The sequence below is a fragment of the Rhincodon typus genome, chromosome 11 (genome assembly GCF_021869965.1).
Source record: "Rhincodon typus isolate 14 chromosome 11, sRhiTyp1.1, whole genome shotgun sequence".
NCBI classification, from domain to species: Eukaryota; Metazoa; Chordata; class Chondrichthyes; order Orectolobiformes; family Rhincodontidae; genus Rhincodon; species Rhincodon typus.
Genome location: NC_063342.1, coordinates 40,081,110 through 40,102,567, shown reverse-complemented (window position 1 = coordinate 40,102,567; position 21,458 = coordinate 40,081,110). Strand labels below are relative to the sequence as shown.

The 21,458-nt window shown below is 42.4% G+C and overlaps 1 protein-coding gene across 1 annotated transcript in view; it reads right to left on the bottom strand.

Annotated features, from left to right (window-relative positions):
- The window catches only part of efhc2 (EF-hand domain (C-terminal) containing 2), a 103,222-nt gene that overhangs the window by 19,035 nt on the left and 62,729 nt on the right, over window positions 1-21,458 (bottom strand). Inside the window, exons 9-11 of the mRNA XM_048603354.1 lie at window positions 13,298-13,463; window positions 10,952-11,094; window positions 7,559-7,755 (exon numbers count right to left, since the gene is read on the bottom strand). Of these exons, the coding sequence (XP_048459311.1) occupies window positions 7,559-7,755; window positions 10,952-11,094; window positions 13,298-13,463 (506 nt within the window). The remainder of the gene's footprint in view (window positions 1-7,558; window positions 7,756-10,951; window positions 11,095-13,297; window positions 13,464-21,458) is intronic.

The following is a 21,458-nucleotide window of genomic DNA, read 5'->3' as shown; positions in this document are numbered from 1 at the left end:
GCACTCTTTCCAGTTTAATAACATCCTTCCTATAGCAAAGTGGCCAAAACTGAACACAATATTCCAAGTGCGGTCTCATCAATGTCCTGTACAACTGCAACATAACTACCCGATTTCTACATTAAATGCCCTGACTGATAAAGGCCAGTGTGCCAAAAGCTGCCATCACTGCTCTGTCTATCTGTGACTCTACTTTCAGAGAGCTGTGCACCTGAACTCCAAGGTCCCTCTGTTCCACTACATTCCTTACGGCCCCACCATTCACCATGAAACTCCTACCTTGATTTGACTTTCCAAAATGCAACACCTCACACTTATCTATATTAAATTCCATTTGCCATTTCTCAGCCCACTTCCCCAGCTGGTCAAGATCCTGCTGCAATTTCTGATAACCTTCCTTACTGTCCACGAGACAGCCTATTTTAGTGTCATTCACAAACTTACTAATCATGCCTTGTACATTCTTATTCAAATCATTGATACAGATAACAAACAGCAATGGGCCCAAGCCGACCCCTGAGGTACACCACTAGTCGTGAGTCTCCAGTCCAACAAGCATTCTTCCACTAATACTGTCTGCTTCTTACCATCAAACCAACTGTGTATCCAATTTGCCAGCTCTCCCTGGATTCCATGCTTCCAGAGTAGCTACCATGTGGAACCTTATCAAAGGCCTTACTGAAATCCATACAGACTATGGCTACCGCTCTGCCCTCATCAACCTTCCTGGTCTCTTCATCAAAGAGCTCGAACAAATTTGTGAGGCATGATCTCCCATGCATGAAGGCTTGCTGACTACTCCTAATCAAACCTTGTCTTTCCAAATGCATCTATATCTTATCCCTCAGAATTTTCTCAAGTAACTTACTTACCACAGATGTTAAGCTCAAAGGTCTACAATTCCCAGGTTTGTCTTTGCAGCCCTTCTTGAATAAGGGCTCAACACTCGTTACCCTCCAGTTTTCCGGAACCTGACTTGTGGCTAACAATGATGCAAATATATCAGCCAGGGCCCCCAGAATTTCTTCTCTTACCTCTTGCAGGGTTCTTGGATATATCTGATCAAGACCAGGAGATTTATCCACCTTCATACATTCAGGCCACTTTGTATGCAGAGACAGACACAGACACCCATAACATGCATGGGAACAGGGTGCATCTTGGGGAATTTAGTTTACTTTCTTAGTGCTCACTTAGTTTGCCCTTGAGGTGCTCACAGCATCTTTGCCTTCCCTTGCTTTTTTATGCATTGGACCTTCATTCAGAACTTACAGGCTCACAGTACTTTTGTTTTGCCTAGCCTTTTAACACAAGCCAGGCAGCTTGTCATACTTGCCAGCAATGATCAGTCAAGAAGGTGGGCTATTGCTGTACAGCACCTTGTTACATTAATGTTGTATCTGCAGCATGTGCCAAGCTTATGCAAGAAACACCAGGAATGTGCTTCAAGCAAACATCCCTGACTAAAATAACACAATGTGGAGCTGGAGGAACACAACAGGCCAGGCACGATCAGAGGAGCAGGAAAGCTGACGTTTCGGGTCGGGACCCTTTTTCAGAATTTCTCTGATGCTGCCTGGCCTGCTGTGTTCCTCCAGCTCCACACTGTGTTATGTCAGACTCCAGCATCGGCAGTTCTTACTATCCCTGACTAAAAGCCCAGCAAGTCCAGAATCCTCAGTTGTGGATGTTATCAGTCAGGTGATACTGGCACAGCCGGTCAATGGCATCATTCAATATCAGTTCAGGGGATAGGGCTCCATCAGTCAAGTGCTTAGGGTGGTCAGAGTCAGGGGGTCTGTGTCATTTTAGTCCGATGAGTGGGCCACAGTGAGTCCTGCAGGTCAGATGCAGCCAATCATAGAACATAGAACATAGAACATTACAGCGCAGTACAGGCCCTTCGGCCCTCGATGTTGCGCCGACCTGTGAAACCAATCTGAAGCCCATCTAACCTACACTATTCCATTATCATCCATATGTTTATCCAATGACCATTTAAATGCCCTTAAAGTTGGCGAGTCTACTATTTTTGCAGGCAGGGCATTCCACACTCTTACTACTCTCTGTGTAAAGAACCTACCTCTGACATCTGTCCTATATCTATCACCCTTCAATTTAAAGCTATGTCCCCTCGTGCTAGCCATCACTATCCGAGGAAAAAGGCTCCCACTGTCCACCCTATCTAATCCTCTGATCATCTTGTATGTCTCTATCAAGTCACCTCTTAACCTTCTTCTCTCTAACGAAAACAACCTCAAGACCCTCAGCCTTTCCTCATAAGACCTTCCCTCCATACCAGGCAACATCCTGGTAAATCTCCTCTGCACCCTTTCCAATGCTTCCACATCCTTCCTATAATGCGGCGACCAGAACTGTACGCAATACTCCAAGTGCGGCCGCACCAGAGTTTTGTACAGCTGCAACATGACCTCATGGTTCCAAAACTCAATCCCTCTACCAATAAAACCTAACATACTGTACGCCTTCTTAACGACGCTATCAACCTGGGTGGCAACTTTCAGTGATCTATGCACATGGACACAGAAATCTTTCTGCTCATCCACACTACCAAGAATCTTACAATTAGCCCAGTACTCTGTATTCCTGTTACTCCTTCCAAAGTGAATCACCTCACACTTTTCCGCATTAAACTCCATTTGCCACCTCTCAGCCCAGCTCTGCAGCTTATTTATGTCCCTCTGTAACCTGCAACATCCTTCCGCACTATCCACAACTCCACCAACTTTGGTGTCATCCGCAAATTTACTAACCCATCCTTCTATGCCCTCATCCAGGTCATTTATAAAAATGACAAACAGCAGTGGCCCCAAAACAGATCCTTGAGGTACACCACTAGTAACTGAACTCCAGGATGAACATTTCCCATCAACCACCACCCTCTGTCTTCTTACAGCTAGCCAATTTCTGATCCAAGGGGGAGTTGCGATAAGCCAGTAGGAAGCTGCATAGGTATCAGTCCGATTTTCGTCAAGTTAGTCAGAGGATGGCCACAGTCAGTCGTGGGGTCCGTTCACTGGAAGTCAAGGGGGATATAAGGGACCTGTTCTGGAGCTGAGTTAGTAAAGTGGGGAGGTGAAGAGTTAAATGACAGAGTTGGTGGGCATCATTCCCTCTAATCTGTTTTCCTTCTGCATGGACTTGCAGAACTGCACTGGCATGCCGATCACCATGCATAGAATCTGGGAGTGGTGAAAATGTGGGTGGATCAAACCTGCTGGGATTGACTGGGAGGGCAAGGCAGAAAGGATCATGAAGGTTTGAAGGGTCACCTAGATTGAGAGGTGAAGTGCTACTTGTATGCCTTCCATCCTTGTCCAAATTACAGGTGCACAATGGGTGGAATATGTATTTTTATTAAATTGTGAGAGATCAGGCTCCAGTGTAAACAATGTGAGGTTCCTCAAGAGGCAACAGCATTAATCAAACAATCACACATTACATGTTAAAGACATCTTGTGGGTGTTTGTCTCTGCATGAAAAATGGCCTGGCAGCAGCATGCAATGTAAGGTATTGGTGAGGTCCAAAGTAAAGTATTGAAGTGGTCATGTAATGTACTATGATACTGGTCTGAAGCTGGTGTTTAGCTGATGCCAACCTCTGTGGATGAAGAAAGTGGGCAGTTATAGCACATGGAGTGTACCCTGAGATGGTATGGAGTCTGGACAAGGTGAAAGCCCATTGTTAGTCACGAATCAGGTCCCGGAAAACTGGAGGGTAGCGAATGTTGATGAGCTGCAGTTATTTGGGCAGACTTTCATGTCAGGAATTATTGTGGTTTAGTTTCTGTCCACTTCCTGAGAAAGTAGCAAATTGCATATGAGTTGTGATTAGGTAATAGTGAGATGTTAATGCATGCAAATAGGCCCCTCACTGCCCACTAGCATGATTATTATCTAGCCATGAAAATTGTGGGTGGAAAATCAGACTTTTATTTCTTGAGATCAAAAATCTCATTTTTCTACTCTTACCATATTTTCCCAACTGGTTCGCCATTGCCCACGTTATGCAGGGGCTGGAAAATATTTCCAATAATTTTATCCTTTTCCTTGTTTATGCAAAGTTAACCTGTCTGGTTAAATTCTTCATAGCCTTAAAATATAAATAGTTTGACATTTACAGAATTTGCAAGGCACATCCGTCCTCAATTCTAAACAAAAGCCATGCTATGGTCAAATATGAAGTGAGATCACCTACAATCTGGTCGTAACAAACTTAATTATGCAGATGAAGCCAAATCTAGGTTTTATTCTGTGTGCATATTTATTCTTAATGATCAGAGGCGATTAAGGTAAATGTTTACCATTCTCCAGTGTTTTGAGTTCTCTAGCTGCTATAAAATTACTTGAGATGTGGAGGTGCTGGTGTTGGACTGGGGCGAACTAAGTCAGAAGTTACACAACACCAGATTATGGTCTAACAGATTTATTTGAAATCACAAGCTTTCGGAGCGCTGCTCCTTCATGAAGTCAAGTGGAGGGATGCTAACAGGCACAGAATTTATAGGCAGAGAGATCAGGGCAAGATAATTCCAGGTAATTAAATGAGTCATGACATAAGTACAAATAGTGTGCATGCAGTGTCGACAGGCTGAATAGTAAGTCTCTGCAGGTGATCAAAACTGTCAAACGGTGTGGGTAAAGTGTCAACAGTTGAATAGCAAGTGAAGGGATGACCTACTATCCAATTAATTGAGGCAGAGAGATAATTACAAAAAGTCAAAAATAAGATGGTGCTGGAGACAAACCAAATGGCTGGAATAACATGATAGGTATAAAAGTTGCACAACGAGGATCTAACCAAAGTAATAAGTAATCCAAAACTGTACAAACTAATTAAGGTAGAGAGATAATAACAAGTTATGACGATGATGGTGCCAAAACAGAACAGTAAGGAAGATTTTACAAACACAGAACAGTATGATGAGGTTACAGGTAGCATGAGTACGTACTATGTACATGGTGAATGGTGTTCGCATGTGTGAGGGTGGTGTTCTCTCAGCACCCACAGACCAGCCGAATCAAAAACATTCCTCAATACAATGGCCGTTTCAGCACTCTACACCAGCATACCTCACGATGATGGCCTCGCTGCAACAGCCTCAGTACTCAGAGACAGCAAAAACTGCAGATGCTAGAGTCAGAGATAATACTGTATGGAGCTGGAGGAACACAGCAGGCCAGGCAGCAAGAGAGGAGCAGGAAAGTTGACATTTTGGGTTGGGAAATTTCGTTTTTCTGAAGGGTTCCAACCCGAAACGTCAACTTTCCTGCTCCTCTCGTGCTGCCTGGCCTGCTTTGTTCCTCCAGCTCCACACTGTTATCTCAGCCTCAGCACTCAACACTGACAACTGTCAATTTCCAGATGCCATCTTACAACTCATCTGCTTCATCTTTGACCACAACATCTTCACTTTCGACAACCAGCTCTTCATCCAGATACATGGAACGGCCATGGGGACCAAATGTGACCCCAATACACCAATATTTTCATGCACAAGTTCAAGCAAGACTTTTTCACTGCACAGGTCCTCCAACCAATGTTAAACATGAGATACATTAACGACATTTTCTTCCTTTGGACTCATGGTGAGGAATCACTGAAACAACTAAATCGTGATAACAACAAGTTTCATCCCACCCTCGGAATTACCGTGGACTACTCTTCAGAATCAGGCTCATTCTTGGCCACACGATCTCCATCAAGTACAAACACCTCAGTACCTCACGCTACTGCAAGCCCACGGACAACCTCAAGATGCTGCACTTCTCTAGTTTCCACCCTAAACATGTTAAAAAACCATCCCCTACATACAACCCCTGCATATACACAGGATCTGCTTAGACGAGGAGGAACATTATAGACACTACATTTGCTGAAAGACTCCCTCATAAGAATGGGGTATGATACTCAACTCATCGATTGCCAGTTCCAACAGGCCACAGTGAAAACAATCTCCTCAGAAGACAGACATGGGGCATGACTGATAGGGAATCCTTTGTTGTCCAGTACTTCCCCGGAATGGATAAATTACGCTACGTTCTTCGCAGCCTTCAACATGTCATTGATGACGATGAACATCTCGCCAAGGCCATCCCTGCGCCTGCACTTCTCACCTTCAAACAGCCGCCTAACCTCAAACAAACCATCATACGCAGCAAACTACCCAGCTTTCAGGAGGACAGCGATCACAACACCACAATACCCTGCCACGGCAACCTCTGCAAGAAATGTCACATCATCCACATGTATATTACCATCACATGTGGGAACACCACATGCATGGTATGTACTCATGTGACTTGGCCAATGTTGTCTACCTCATACGCTGCAGGAAAGAATGCCCCAAGGCACGGTATGTCAGTGAGACCATGCAAACACTATGACAATATATGAATGGTCATGGTGCAAAGGTCAAGGACCTTCAGCCTCCAATCTTCAGATAAGTGTCCTCCAAGGCAGCCTTTGAGATACACAACAATGCAGAATCGCTGAGCAGAAACTGATGGCAAAGTTCCATATCCATCAGGACAGCTTCAACCGTGATCTAGGGTTCATGTCGCACTACCTGTAAGCTCACCATACTGTTCTGTGTTTGTAAAATCTTCCTTACTGTTCTGTTTTGACACCATCACCATCAGTTGATACTCCACTATTTGTACTCATCCTTTGACACTCTTAATGACCTGGAATTATCTTGCCATTATCCCTCTGCCTCTAAACTCTGTGACTGTGTGCTTCCCTCCACTTCACCTGAAGTGATCCGAAAGCTTGTGATTTCAAATAAACCATTGGACTATAATCTGGTGTCATGTGACTTCTGACTTTATACAATTACTTGTTTGCAATCTTGACAACTTTAATTTGAACAATGCTGTATACCTGCTGTTCTTTGTTGATGGCATATTGTCATATCAGAGGGCAGAATTGGTGGGAATGCCACACGCACCAGTGAGGTTGTAACCTTGATAGTTCGTGTTGATTTTGCACTGACACAAGGAGCTCAATCTTGGATAGTGTGCTATTCTATGATTCTATCAGTGAATAGGTTTGAACCAAAAATGGGTGATAAGTAAGACGACTTTGGATTTGGGAGACAAAATTGAGGGTGCAGTTATAGATGAGTTATATGAAAAATTAAAATGGCTCATGTTTATGACTACTGGACCCTGGCAGAGTTTGTTCACTGGTCACATCTCTGGAGTGTACTTTTGGATTATCCAATCCATATTCCACCACCAGGTGTTACAAAGCAAGGAGTCATAGACTTAATATGTGTTGCTTACCTGAGAAGAAACGAGTGTGCTTTACCTCCTGCATTAGGAACACCAATAAAGAAGTAGAAGAAAGATGTGTTTTTTCTCTTCAGGGCACAAGTGTTTAAATTCCAAAATGTATAGATTTTACCTTGCTTTAAATGATCTGTTCAATAGGTTGCATGTTACTACATAAATACTTTATACAAATTATTTGCGGGCAATGCCATACAATAAAGGTTACAATAATAAAAAAGAACCAAAGTGAGGTATAACCTACTTCATCTGCATTCTTTTCCATGTAACAGAAAGTATACTCGTCAGCATCTACCAGACAAAAATAGTTCCCAAAGAGGCAGAGCCTAGCTCCAATGAATAGATCCTGTTGAGTATAATACTTAGATGGTTCACTCTTAAAAAGTTCTTGGCCAGGTAGTTTTATTCGCCCTCTTTCTAAAAATTTACCACCAGAAATACCTGTAGAAATAATACATATCTTTAGAACACCACAATTTCAAATGCACTGGCCCTGATTTTCACCATGCTGAAGACTCTGTCTGATGTGGCAAATATTGCAGTGGGATTGGTGTCTGGAACTCAGAGTATGGAGATTAAGCCTAGTAGGAGCAACTCTGATCTTAGTGCAATTCTCATGGATAGCCAGGCATCCATCTGGAGAGCTGAGGTGCCTCTGAGGATGTTGTTCCAAGACACCTCAGAATTGGGGTCGAAGATCATTTTTGGGGAGCTGAAAGGGCCCCCTGTGATTGTTAACTGTGGAGAAAATTTTTTATGAAAGCTGTATAATCTCCATGTCAACATTACAATTTGTGAAGAATTTGCAACACCTGTCAACTTTTTTTATGAATCAAGGTGCTTTTCTCAATAGAGTACAGTCTGCAATAGAATCACATCATAGGATCCCAGCAGAGTGGAAGCAGGCCATTTGGCCCATCAAGTTCATTCCGATCCTCCGAAGAGCATCTACCCGGAGGAATATTGAACCTCAAGTAATAAAAAATAATTTGACAATAGGGTCCTTGTGGATATTAGGTAAGTCGGAACCATAAGTGATGGAGAAAGAGTGGTACATGGAAGTAGGCACTGTTGGCATAAGGAGTATAAAGGGGCATTAGTTGATGTGGATTAACATTGATGAAAGCTGGGAGTGTGGGTGAGGGAGAATAAGGGAGTGTGAGAACTGACGGCTAGAGGAATATTTCATATTTTAATATTTTATTTTAATTATTAGTCATAGTGCAGGAGCTCTGAGGCCAGCTTTCTGCACAACCTGCCTCAGGAACTGGCAACTTCCTCAGCTCTTCCTGGGCATCTGGCCTGACTTCCAATGCAGCCTACCACCCACAGACTGCAAAAATTCCTGTTTCGTGGAGTCAGGATTTCTCCCGTCTCTGTGTCTGATCCAGGAATTAAAATTGGGGAGAACGTGACAAGCTTTTAAAAACATAATATAGATTTTTAGTTACTAAATAACCTCGGGATATATTCATAGATATTGTGAACAAATAAATAGGGAATGAAACCAAATGGACCGCCTGGCATCGATTAAGGCACCGAAAATGACAATAGGAAACACTGTCCTGTTGATCCCGCAAAGTGCTTGTTACTAACATAGAGTCATACATAGAGGAGGCCCTTTGGCCCATTTGGTCTGTGCTGACCTATCTACATTAATCTCACTTTGCAGTGCCTGGCACATAGCTACAAATGTTATGGCATTTCAAGTACTCATCATTAACTTTTTAAAGGTTTCCTGTCTCAGTTCCCCTTCCAGGCAGTGCATGCTAGATTCTCACCACCCTCTGGTGAAAACATCTTTCCCCAAATCCCATCTAAACCTCCTGCCTTTCAATCTAAAATTTTGACCCTTGTTATTGATCCTTCCTATTTTTTGGAGCAGTGAAAATCGAGGGGGGACCTAATATCCACCCTGTCCATGCCCCTCATAATCTTATACACCTCAATCAGAATCCGTAACCTCCCCCTCAGCCATCTCTGCTGAAAAGAAAACAAGCAGAGCCTATCCAGACCCTCTTCATAGCTAAAATACTCCAACCCATGCCACACCCTGGTGAAAATCCTCTGCACCCCATTCAGTTCAATCCCATCCTTCCTATGGTGTGGTGATCAGAACTGCGCACAGTATCCCAGCTGTAGCCTAACCAAAGTTTTGTACTGGGGGCTAGTGCCAAAGTTACAAAAGTTATCACACAGACTTGTCAAGCAACAACCTGACTATCATACACCCAGAATCGTTCCTTACACGCAACATCACAGACAATACTATCACCATTCCTGGGTTTGTCCTATATGATCCGCAGGATAGACCTAGCATAGGTGGCAGAACTGTGATATACAGTCAGAAGGTAGCTGCCCTAATAGACATCAACATTGACTCCAGTACCCACAAAGTCTGAAGACATCAAGTAAAACATGGGTGAGGAAATCTCTTACTAATTACCATGTACTGCACACCTCGCTCCGTACCCAAATCAGTACTTCTCCATGTTGACCAACACTTGGAGGAAGCACTGAAGATGGCACAGCACGTCTTGTTCTCTGGGCGTGGGACTTCAAGGTCCACCACCAACAGTGACTTGGCAGTAGCACAACTGATCAAGCTGGTTGAGTCCGACAGGACATAGCTGGCAGACTGCACCTATGACAGGTGGTGATGGAACCAACAAGAAGGACAAACATACTTGACCTCATTCTCATCAATCTGCCAGCCACGGATACATCTGTTTATGACAGTACGGGTAAGAGCGACCACTGCCAAGAATTTGTAGGGCAAAGTCCTGCCTTCAACTTAAGAATAGCCTTCATTGTGTTATGTGATACTATCATCGTGCTAAATGGGACAGACTTTGAACAGATCTAGCAACTCAGGACTGGATAGCCATGAGGCACTTTGGGCCATCAACAGCAGCAGAATTGTACTGCAATACAATATGCAACTTCATGGGCACATATTCCCCACTCAACTATTACCATCAGACCAGGTGATCAATCATGGTTCAGCGTAGAGTGCAAGAAGGCAAACCAGGAGCAGCATCAGGCATACCTAAGAATGAGGTGTCGACTTTAATACAATGCAAATACGCCACACTATAGGAAGAGGAGGTGCCGAGGAGACTCACCAGGATGTTGCCTGGGATGCAGCACTTTAGCCATAAAGAGAGGCTGAATAGACTTGGGTTTTTTTTGGAGCAGTGAAAATCGAGGGGGGATCTAATAGAGGTGTATAATATTATGAGGAAAGGGTTAATTTGGAGCATGGGATCATGACCACCTCCAAATACCCCTCCAACTCGTACACCATTCTTAATGGGAACTTATGCCGTCACTCCTTCATTGTCATTAAGTCAAAATCCTGGAACTGTTCTCTTAAAGCACCATGGGACTATCTATACCACACAAATAGTGCTCATTCAAGAAGACAACCAACCACAATCTTCTCAAGGGAAACTAGCAAAGGGCAATAAATGCTGGTCTTGCTAGCACCACCCCCCCCTCACCCTCATTCCACCACCCCCCAACACATTTCATGAATAAGTAAGAAGTAGAGGAATCTACTCAGATTTATATTACTAGAGTGGACAATACAGCCTTACTACAGAATCCTCTGTATAAAACTACAGCAAAAGTTTACCTGAGTTTCGAATAGGAGGTTCAAAAACAGCAATGGTGTCATCACTCAGATAATATGAAATCACAAATTTTCGTTCACTGTTGATCGGATCATCTGTAATCAGAATGGCACTGAACCGGAGCACATTGCTTTCCAGTCCCTGTCTAAAAAGAGTAAATTCCAATCAGATACTTAAGTAATCATAACTGATGATATATTCTATAACATAAATTACATAGGATATATAAAAACACAAATATTGACTGCAGAAGTAATATCAATAAGAAATAAGCAAAACATAAAAATAAAAATGCGAGACTGTACATAAAAAAGAAAATTAGTAAAAGGAAACTGTAAAGGTTAATTTAAAAAAAAAGAATTGAAACATTTGAAATGAAGAGGGAAATCTATGAATGATGGAACATAAGATAAATTTTCAAAACACATTTGCTGCATTTTGCAGAGTGTGACAGTACAAATTGCAAAAGGAAAAGTGAATCAGTTCCACAAAATAACTCTAGGCAAGGATATACTTTGAAAAACTGGTGGAACACAAAATAGAAAAGACATTGGAGCCTGTTAGCCTGCATCCTGGAACTCATCAATGTTGTAGAGGAATAACATGAAATGCAAAAACTTTCTAAATATTTTAGAATATAGAAATGGTGTGGCAATTAAATGTTGTCTATGTAAACACCTTTATTCAGAAAAAGACAGATCTGCTATTGATAGACCACCCAACATAATGTCAGCCATGAACAAGTTCTGGAAGACCATTATATGGGTTAAAATTAATATTCTCCCAAATAGACATATACTATTTGAAGAGAGTCAGTATAGGTTTGTAAAAAAGCAGGTCTTGCCTGATAACTTTAAGAGAGTTCTTTGAGGAAGTGAGAGAGAATATTAATTAAGAAATGCAAAAATTCATAAATAGTGCATAAGAATATTTGAAAGTTGCTTGATAAGAAAGTGAAAGTGTTTTTTGATGAAATTAAGGTACAGCACATCAAAGGATATATGGTAGCTGGATAGAAAACTGGTTAATGAATAATAAAAAAGAGATATAGCTGATGTTTCTGAGAATAGATAAACACAAACAGTTAGAGCTAGAAGCCTGTCTTATAGGCATGAAGTGGATACCTAAGGGTCCAATATGGGGGTGTTTGCGCAAGGGGGCTGGTGGTGAAGGGCAGGCTGGATTTGGATTGTGTTTTTTGGAAACTGCCACTTTTCATATTGGTAAAGCTTTCTCCATAGAAATTCTACGATTCAGAAGTTCTGCCTGAAACAGGCTTACACAAATACAGGGCCTGATGACTATTATTGATTGTGCATAATGTCAGCATGTGCTAGGCATCAACATTATTCCCTAAACTTGTCCAATTGAACTTGTAAATCATAGTTTGTAGTACCTTAATTTTCACAATTAGGTTAGTTTGCTGTACATTCGTACATTTTTTATACACACATCACTCAGTAATGAACTTACAAGACCAGGAAGTAATCACAGACGCATAAAGCCATTTAATTTGATAAATGCTTATTCCATTCACCAGAGAACCCTGAAAACTCTACACTACTGCATAAAAATAATTCAAATGATTCTAGATGCTGACATTCCTGAAAAATAAATGGACCGTTCAAGTGTGCAATAAAATCCATAAAGAAGAACATAAAAATAAGAAAAATATGGGAGAAAATTTGTTTGCATCATGATATCATTGAAGAATAGTTTGTGAGCTGTGCAGATAGTGCTCTATGTGCTTTCTGTAGCATTGCTTTGAATACATTTTTCCACCTAGACGTTTAAGATTTATATGATTATTATATAATCCATCATCCACAGGAACTCAATATTCTGAGATCTGCCACTATTTTTCTATCGTTCAGTGATAGCAAAGAAAATACATGTTTGCACAAGCATAAGTTAAAAATTTGCAATATATTTCATAATAGAAACCAAAAGGATAGAAGTAATAAGCAGTAATTCAGTTGTGAGCTCCAAATGATGAAAGAAACATTTATTGTTCGTAAAGGCATTCACTTAGGAGAGGCAACAGCCTAGTGGTATTATTGCTGGACTGTTAATCCAGAGATCAACTAATGTTCTGGGGACCCGGGTTCAATAAAAATCTGGAATGAAGTGTTTAACGACAACCATAACTCCATTGGCAATTGTTGGAAAAACCCATCTGGTTCTCCTTTGTCCTTTAGAGAAAGAAAATGCCATCCTTACCCAGCCTGGCCTGCATGTGACTCCAGACCCACAGCAACGTTGATGACTCTTAACCACCCTCTTGGCTATTAGAGATGGGCAACACATGTCTTAGGTCCCACATTTACTTGTATAGCATTTTATCTTACCTGTCCTTCTCCATGAATTTTTTAATATTAGGTTGAGGCGCTTTGGGCACCAGGCCCAAGGTTGAATTGAGCGAGTCCTCCTCTGATCCAAAGCCATTGTATGGAGGGATTTGTCTTTCAATTTTAGTGGTTGGTTTTGACTTGTATTTGACTGGTGTGAAGTCCACTGTTAATTAATAAAACAAAAAAAAATTATAAAAGTAAAATACTGCAGATACTGAAAATCTGCAATTTTTCCAGTATTTTCTCTTTTTATTTCAAAAACTCATGTTTGCTTGATTATTACAATCTGAGAAACAATGATGTGGTTCATCTAATAATACTAAACATATAAAACATTGCACAACCAATACTACAGATTCTTTCAGTACAACAGATGGTTGAAACTTTATTCCTATTCACATTATGGTTACTTACAAAGTATATGAATGATTTATAGACACTAAAGTTCAATTTCCAACAAACTACAACAAACAATTGAGTCTTTAGACAGTGCTTTGAAGCACAGTTTCTTCCGTATTCTGATAAAGAATTCATACTGACTCTGACTGCATCCATTTCTTATTCTTGTAACGTGTACTAAAGGAGATCGCTGCATTTCTATTGTATTTTTCTTTTATTCACTCATGGGATGTGGGCATTGTTGACTGGCCAGCATTTATTACCAATTCCAGTTGTCTTTGAGAGGTTGGTGGTGAGCTGCCTTCATGAACTGCTGCAGTCCATCTGCTGCAGGTGGGCCCTCAATACCATTAGGGAGGAATGCCAGGATTTTGACCCAGTGACAGGGAAAGGATCGGCAATATATTTTCCAGTCAGATTAGTGAGTATCTTGGAGGGTTACTTGCAGGTGGGGTGTTCCAATATATCTTCTGCCCATTTCCTTCCAGATGAAAGTGGTTGTGGGTTTGGAAGGTGCTGTCTAAGGATTTTTGGTGAACTTATGCAGTGCCTCTTGTAGATAGTACACACTGGTGCTACTGAAATTTCATGGTGGAGAGAGTGGATGTTTGTTGATGAGGTGCTAATCAAGTGGACTTCTTTGTTCTGGATGGTGTCAAGCTTCTTGAGTGTTGTTGGGGCTGCACTCATCCAGGCAAGTGGGGAGTATTTCATCACATTCCTGACTTGTGCTTTGTAGATAATGAACAGGTTTTGGGAAGTCAGAAGGTGAATTACTCACTGCAGTGCTCCTAGCCTCTGACCTGCTTTTGTAGCCACTGCATTTATATGGTGAGTCCAGCTGAGTTTCAAGTCAATGGTAACCACACATCCCCCCTCCACCCTACCACTTCTTGCCATCCAGCATGTTGATAATATGGGATTCAATGATGGTAATGCCATTGAATGTGAAGGGGTGGAGGTCAGATTCTCTCTTCGTGGAGATGGTCATAGCCTGGTATTTGTGTGGGATGAATATTACTTGCCACTTTTCAGCCCAAGTCTGGATATTGTCCAGATCTTGTTGCTTTTGAATGTGGACTGCAATCAATATCTGACCAAAGTACCCTCAAGAAAAAATGCTGAACTTTACATTACAATATGTAATGGCTCCAAATCCCCTAGATTCTGCATAGCGGTTGACTGTGCAATCCGGCATTGACCCCAGCAGTGTTTATGAAATCAATAGAAGGTTATTCCACTTGAATACATGCATCATTCAGACTGCTGAAAACTCCTGTATCTTCTTGTGTAGGGACCAGAAGAGGGTAAGGAAGATAGATATACTGAAGTGAGAAAAGGGTTGTCTACTTGCTCTTCCTGCTCAACAATTGAGTTTCCACAGCCCATGCATGGGTGCATTCTTCAGAATATTGAAAATTCCAGTATCTATTTACAAAGGAGGAAGACCAACTGAAATGAGAAAAATGTTGTCCATTTGCCCTTCCAAATTCACCTAGAGTCTTAATAAACTCAATCAAGAGGAATCAACATAAAAAAAAACTTTTAAAACATTCTTAGCTTTCGGAGGTCCAGACTGATTGCCTGGCCTGGATTTCATCAGTGGGGTCCATAAGAACATAGAAATTGCAGCAGGCTATCAAGCTTAGCCACCATTCTAGATATTGCTAATCATCTTCTCAATGCCATTATCCCACACTATGTCCATATTTCTAATGTCATTAGTCTCCAGAAACCTATTGACTTCTGTTATGAGCATGCTCAATGATTGGGTTTACAGAGCCCTATGGGATAGAGAATTCCAAAGATTCAACACAATTCTTTCTTATCTCAGTCTTAAATGGCCTACACCTTATCTTGACATTATGTCCCCTCCTTGTATAGACACCCCCAGGTACAGGAAACATCCAATCTATATCTACCTGGTGTCAGACAAAGGGGAAGGGAGGTAAATTTAAATTATGATTGCCTCCCTACATGTGCAAGAGTCACTGAGCTTTTAGGAAGCTGAAACAGTTAGTTTAATCAACTGATTTTATCATGGTATGAATCACATCCAGGTCAGGTGGTACTTGAACACAGACATCCTAGCCTAGAGGCAGTGATACAAACACTGTGCCAAAAGACCTTCATTTGTTGAGGTTGGTTGGCTCGCCGAGCTTGGCGAGCCAACCAACCTCAACACCCACAACCCAAGCTACAGATCTACTCCAAAACCTTAGAAACCTACGGGCGCAACACGCTCAAACTGGCAAGGAAATGGGAAAACTACACCATCAGCTCGGCGAGCCAATCAACCTCAACACCCACAACCCGAGCTACAGATCTACTCCAAAACTTTAGAGACCTTCATTTGTATTTATAAGGTTTGGAGCTACAGTCCAAGAACAGGATTGAACTGGGATTACCTAACTAAGCAGCTGTACTCCAGCAGACATTGATTATCCTGTGTAAGGCTGGACAAATAGTTAGATGCTAGCTACAGACCATGCTTTTTGAAATATATTGATATTTAATAACTCACCACTCACCAAACCCACTGCTAACTAAGCCTTGACTCTTCCCCTTGGCTGTCATTTGTCTATTAATTGAAAGATGGAAATCCTAACAATTATATAGATCCCCCAATCCATAGCAATCCCAGCATCCCCACCAACTCCAAAAGCCTCATACATTCCATGCCAACCCAAGCACCTCAACCCACACTCAATTGTCCCTTATACTATCCATGTCTACCCATACCACTACCCATTGACTCCTACAGCTCATGCCAGCTTAGTAGCAACTAATGAACCCCACTCATTTCCATGATCACTTATAGACCCATACCAAATTTGTGTCAACTAATGCTAAACAATGCTCCTCTTCTCCAACAGCTGCTGATTTGTGGCAACTCATGCCAATCTAATCCTTGCCCACTACACTCTGCACTTACACATTCCACGCCAACTCACATTGTATCCACCACAGGCAGACCAAAGGCAGAATATGCCTTTGTGCTCACTAAATTTTCTATAATTTGGGCAAAATATCATTGGAATCAGTGAAAAATGAGGGATACCAAGCACTTGGTTCAAATGGAAGAAGATAAACAATATATCTCCCAATGGTTTGTGTTTGGTCCTTGAGAGTAGATCAGCTACCTACTTACAATCTAAATCAGACAAAATTATACGATGCAAAATAAACCACAGTGAGCAGAATAAACAGAATAAATCTAACCTAAGGTTTTCATGTCTTGTTTGGGAAGGTTCCATGGTGGAATTACTTATATATCAGAATTTACAGCAAATATTTTAATTCCAAAAAGACGTTCTGTGGGTTTCTTCAGTTATCTCTACTACATTCAGTATTATTCATCTGTACAAAAGTTATATTCGCAATTTATTCTGAACACTGAGAAGGCTATTCAACACTCAAATGACCTGCATTTGTCTGTTTCCTCTTCAAGGTGCCCTCCAAGATCAACAGCGCCACCAAGTGACTGCATGAATTGGAAAACGTTTTCGATACAAAACTATACAAATAGGCTTAATTTTGTCTCAATGGCATTATTGAATACCTCTCATCTCTCTACATAATTTGTCTAGATTATTTGAAGCTAATTCTAATCCATTTCTTTTCAAACAAGTAATCAAATAGGAATTTGTGCAAATGTGTGGCTGGGAGTTCGGTAGAGGTCATTCAACCAATTAAGGCTGTACTGCAAAAACTACATTAAATCTACACTAGCCCCACTTTCCCCCACTTGCCCCATAGCTTTGAACTTTATGAAACTTAAAGTGTTCATCCAAGTATTTTTTAAAGGTTGTGAGGTTACATGCCTCTATTGCTCTCCTAAGCATGCATTCCAGACCCAGACCACATGCTGAGTGAAATAATTTTTCTCCAAATCCCCTCTAAACCTTCTATCTTTCACCTTAAACGTGTGCCCCTTGTTAATGACCCTTCAACTAAGGGGAACCAGCTGCTTTCTATGTCCGTGCCCCTCAATCCTACACAGCTCAGTCAGGTCCCTCCTCACCCTTCCTTAATCCAAAGAAAACAAACTGATATTATCCAGCCTCTTGTCACAGCTAAAGTGCTCCATCCGAGGTAACATCCTGGGGAATTTCTGCTGTACCCCTCCAGTGCAATTGCATCCCATCTACAGTGCAGTGATCAGAAATGCGCACAGTGTTCCAGCTTTATGTAAATCAATGCCACTCCACCATCACAGTTTATTTTTCCCACTTTTGCTTCCAGTAGCTATGACTGCTGCTGTCATACTGCAATGGAATGCACTAGTCACTTTGTGGATGGTGCAAGCAAAGAACACAGTTTTGGAAAATAGGAAAGTGCTGCCCACTTTAACATCACATGCAGAATTTCATTCACCAAAAAATCAGTAATATATTGCTGAGAGTCTGGAGTTACATGTTGACCAGACCAGGCAGTAATAGCAGTTTCCTTCTCTAAAGGATATTTAATGAACCAGAGTTATTTTATCATGACAATTAACTGTGGTTTCATGGTTATCATTAATTGTTAATTCCAGACTTTTATTGGATTCAAATTCTACCATCTGCCTAGGTCCAAAGAACATTACTTGGGTTTCTGGATTATTGGTCTAGCATTAATTCCACTGGGCCATTTCCTTGTATTATACTGCAAACCGGTTAGGTACATCCAGGTTGTAAGACAAAGCAGCACAATTCCATTCTTGCTGACACAACTGAAGAGTCAGAGAAAAAAAAATGGCAGCCCAAACATTTCCAGCGACTTCTAGTATCCCTGACTGAAAAGGCACAAACCCAGGTGATCCTTGCATGCACAGAAAATATGTAGTGATGGCTGTTTTCACCCAGACAGATTCAGTTAACATCCTGTCTCACACACCCAGAAATGAACATACATTCCTGCCAGTGGTCAATAAAACCTACTCACTGCACACAATATCAAGGAACGATGGAAGGTACCGGATAGTACAAAGGTTATCTGGTCTGACATTATTCTAACAATAGTACTGAAGACTGGTGCTCCGGAACTAGTTGTGCCCGCAGCCAAGATTTTCCAGTACAGCTCTAACATTGCCATTTCAGTTGTTTCAGCGGCGGGAGACTGGGAAGAAGTGCGAGGGCACCCTGGGAAGGTAAGCTTTTCGATTATAAAAGTCTTACCTCGCGTGACTCCATTTTTGGAGTGAGTAAGTGAGGTAATATATTTGGGCAGTTGCTTTACCCGAAACACTGCCTAGGTAGTGTCTCCCACCCATCCTCCTCCGCTAACCAAAAAAAAAGGTTCTGAGCGCTGATTTGGTAAGGTTACTAGTTTTTTTTTCAATAGTCTGTTTGGGAATTCAGAACAGCGGGAATGGATGTTAGGGCAGTTGCATGCTCCTCCTGTAGAATGTGGGAGGTAAGGGTCACCACTATTGTCCCCACTGACTTCATCTGCGGGAAGTGCACCCAACTCCAGCTCCTCGGAAACCACGTTAGGGAACTGGAACTGGAGCTGGATGAACTTCGGATCATTCGGGAGGCTAAGGGGGTAATTGAGAGGAGTTACAGGGAGGTAGTCACATCTCAGGTACAGGAAAAAGGTAGATGGGTTACAGTCAGGGGATGGAAAGGGAACAGGCAGACAGTGCAGGGATCCCCTGTGGCCGTTCCCCTCAAAAACAAGTATACCGTTCTGGATACTGTTGGGGGGGATGACTTACCAGGGGTAAGCCATGGGGTACAGGTCTCTGGCACAGAGTCTGTCCCTGTTGCTCAGAATGGAAGGGGGGAGAGGAGGAGAGCATTAGTCACTGGGGACTCCATAGTTAGGGGGACAGATAGGAGATTCTGTGGGAACGAGAGAGACTTGCGCTTGGTGTGTTGCCTCCCAGGTGCCAGGGTCCGTGATGTCTCGGATCGTGTTTTCGGGATCCTTAAGGGGGAGGGGGAGCAGCCCCAAGTCGTGGTCCCCATAGGCACCAACGACATAGGTAGGAAAAGGGATGGGGATGTAAGGCAGAAATTCAAGGAGCTAGGGTGGAAGCTTAGAGCTAGAACAAACAGAGTTGTTATCTCTGGTTTGTTACCTGTGCCACGTGCTCGCGAGGCGAGGAATAGGGAGAGACAGCAGTTGAACACGTGGCTACAGGGATGGTGCAGGAGGGAGGGATTCAGATACCTGGATAATTGGGGCTCATTCTGGGGTAGCTGGGACCTCTACAAACGGGATGGTCTACACCTGAACCAGAGGGGTACCAATATCCTGTGGGGGGAAATTTGCTAATGCTCTTCGGGAGGGTTTAAACTAATTCAGCAGGGGGATGGGAACCTGAATTGTAGCTCCAGTGTACAGGAGGTTGAGAGTAGAGGGGTCATGAATAAGGTTTCAAGGTCGCAGGAGTGTACCGGCAGGCAGGGAGGTGGTTTGAAGTGTGTCGACTTCAATGCCAGGAGCATCCGGAATAAGGTGGGTGAACTTGCAGCATGGGTTGGTACCTGGGATTTCGATGTTGTGGCCATTTTGGAGACATGAATAGAGCAGGGACAGGAATGGTTGTTGCAGGTTCCGGGGTATAGATGTTTCAGTAAGATCAGGGAAGGTGGTAAAAGAGGGGGAGGTGTGGCATTGTTAGTCAAGGACAGTATAACGGTGGCAGAAAGGATGTTTGATGAGGACTTGTCTACTGAGATAGTATGGGCTGAGGTTAGAAACAGGAAAGGAGAGGTCACCCTGTTGGGAGTTTTCTATAGGCCTCCGTAAAGTTCCAGAGATGTAGAGGAAATGATTGCAAAGATGATTCTGGATAGGAGCGAAAGTAACAGGGTAGTTGTTATGGGGGACTTTAACTTTCCAAATATTGACTGGAAACGCTATAGTTCGAGTACTTTAGATGGGTCAGTTTTTGTCCAATGTGTGCAGGAGGGTTTCCTGACACAGTATGTAGATAGGCCAACAAGAGGCGAGACCTCATTGGATTTGATACTGGGTAATGAACCAGGACAGGTGTTAGATTTGGAGGTAGGTGAGCACTTTGGTGATAGTGACCACAATTCGGTTACGTTTACTTTATCGATGGAAAGGGATAGGTATATACTGCAGGGCAAGAGTTATAGCTGGGGGAAAGGCAATTATGAGGTGATTAGGCAAGATTTAGGATGCATAGGATGGAGAAGGAAACTGCAGGGGCTGGGCACAATCGAAATGTGGAGCTTGTTCAAGGAACAGCTACTGCGTGTCCTTGAGAAGCATGTACCTGTCAGGCAGGGAGGAAGTGGTCGAGCGAGGGAACCGTGGTTTACTAAAGAAGTTGAATCTCTTGTCAAGAGGAAGAAGGAGGCTTATGTAGAGATGAGGCGTGAAGGCTCAGTTAGGGCGCTTGAGAGTTACAAGTTAGCCAGGAAGGACCTAAAGAGAGAGCTAAGAAGAGCCAGGAGGGGACATGAGAAGTCTTTAGCAGGCATGATCAAGGAAAACCCTAAAGCTTTCTATAGGTATGTCAGGAATAAAAGAATGACTAGAGTAAGATTAGGGCCAGTCAAGGACAGTAGTGGGAAGTTGTGCGTGGAGTCCAAAGAGGTAGGAGAGGTGCTAAATGAATATTTTTCGTCAGTATTCACACAGAAAAAAGACAATGTAGTCGAGGAGAATACTGAGATACAGTCTATTAGACTAGACGCGATTGAGGTTCATAAGGAGGAGGTGTTAGCAATTCTGGAAGGCGTGAAAATAGCTAAGTCCCCTGGGCCGGATGGGATTTATCCTAGGATTCTCTGGGAAG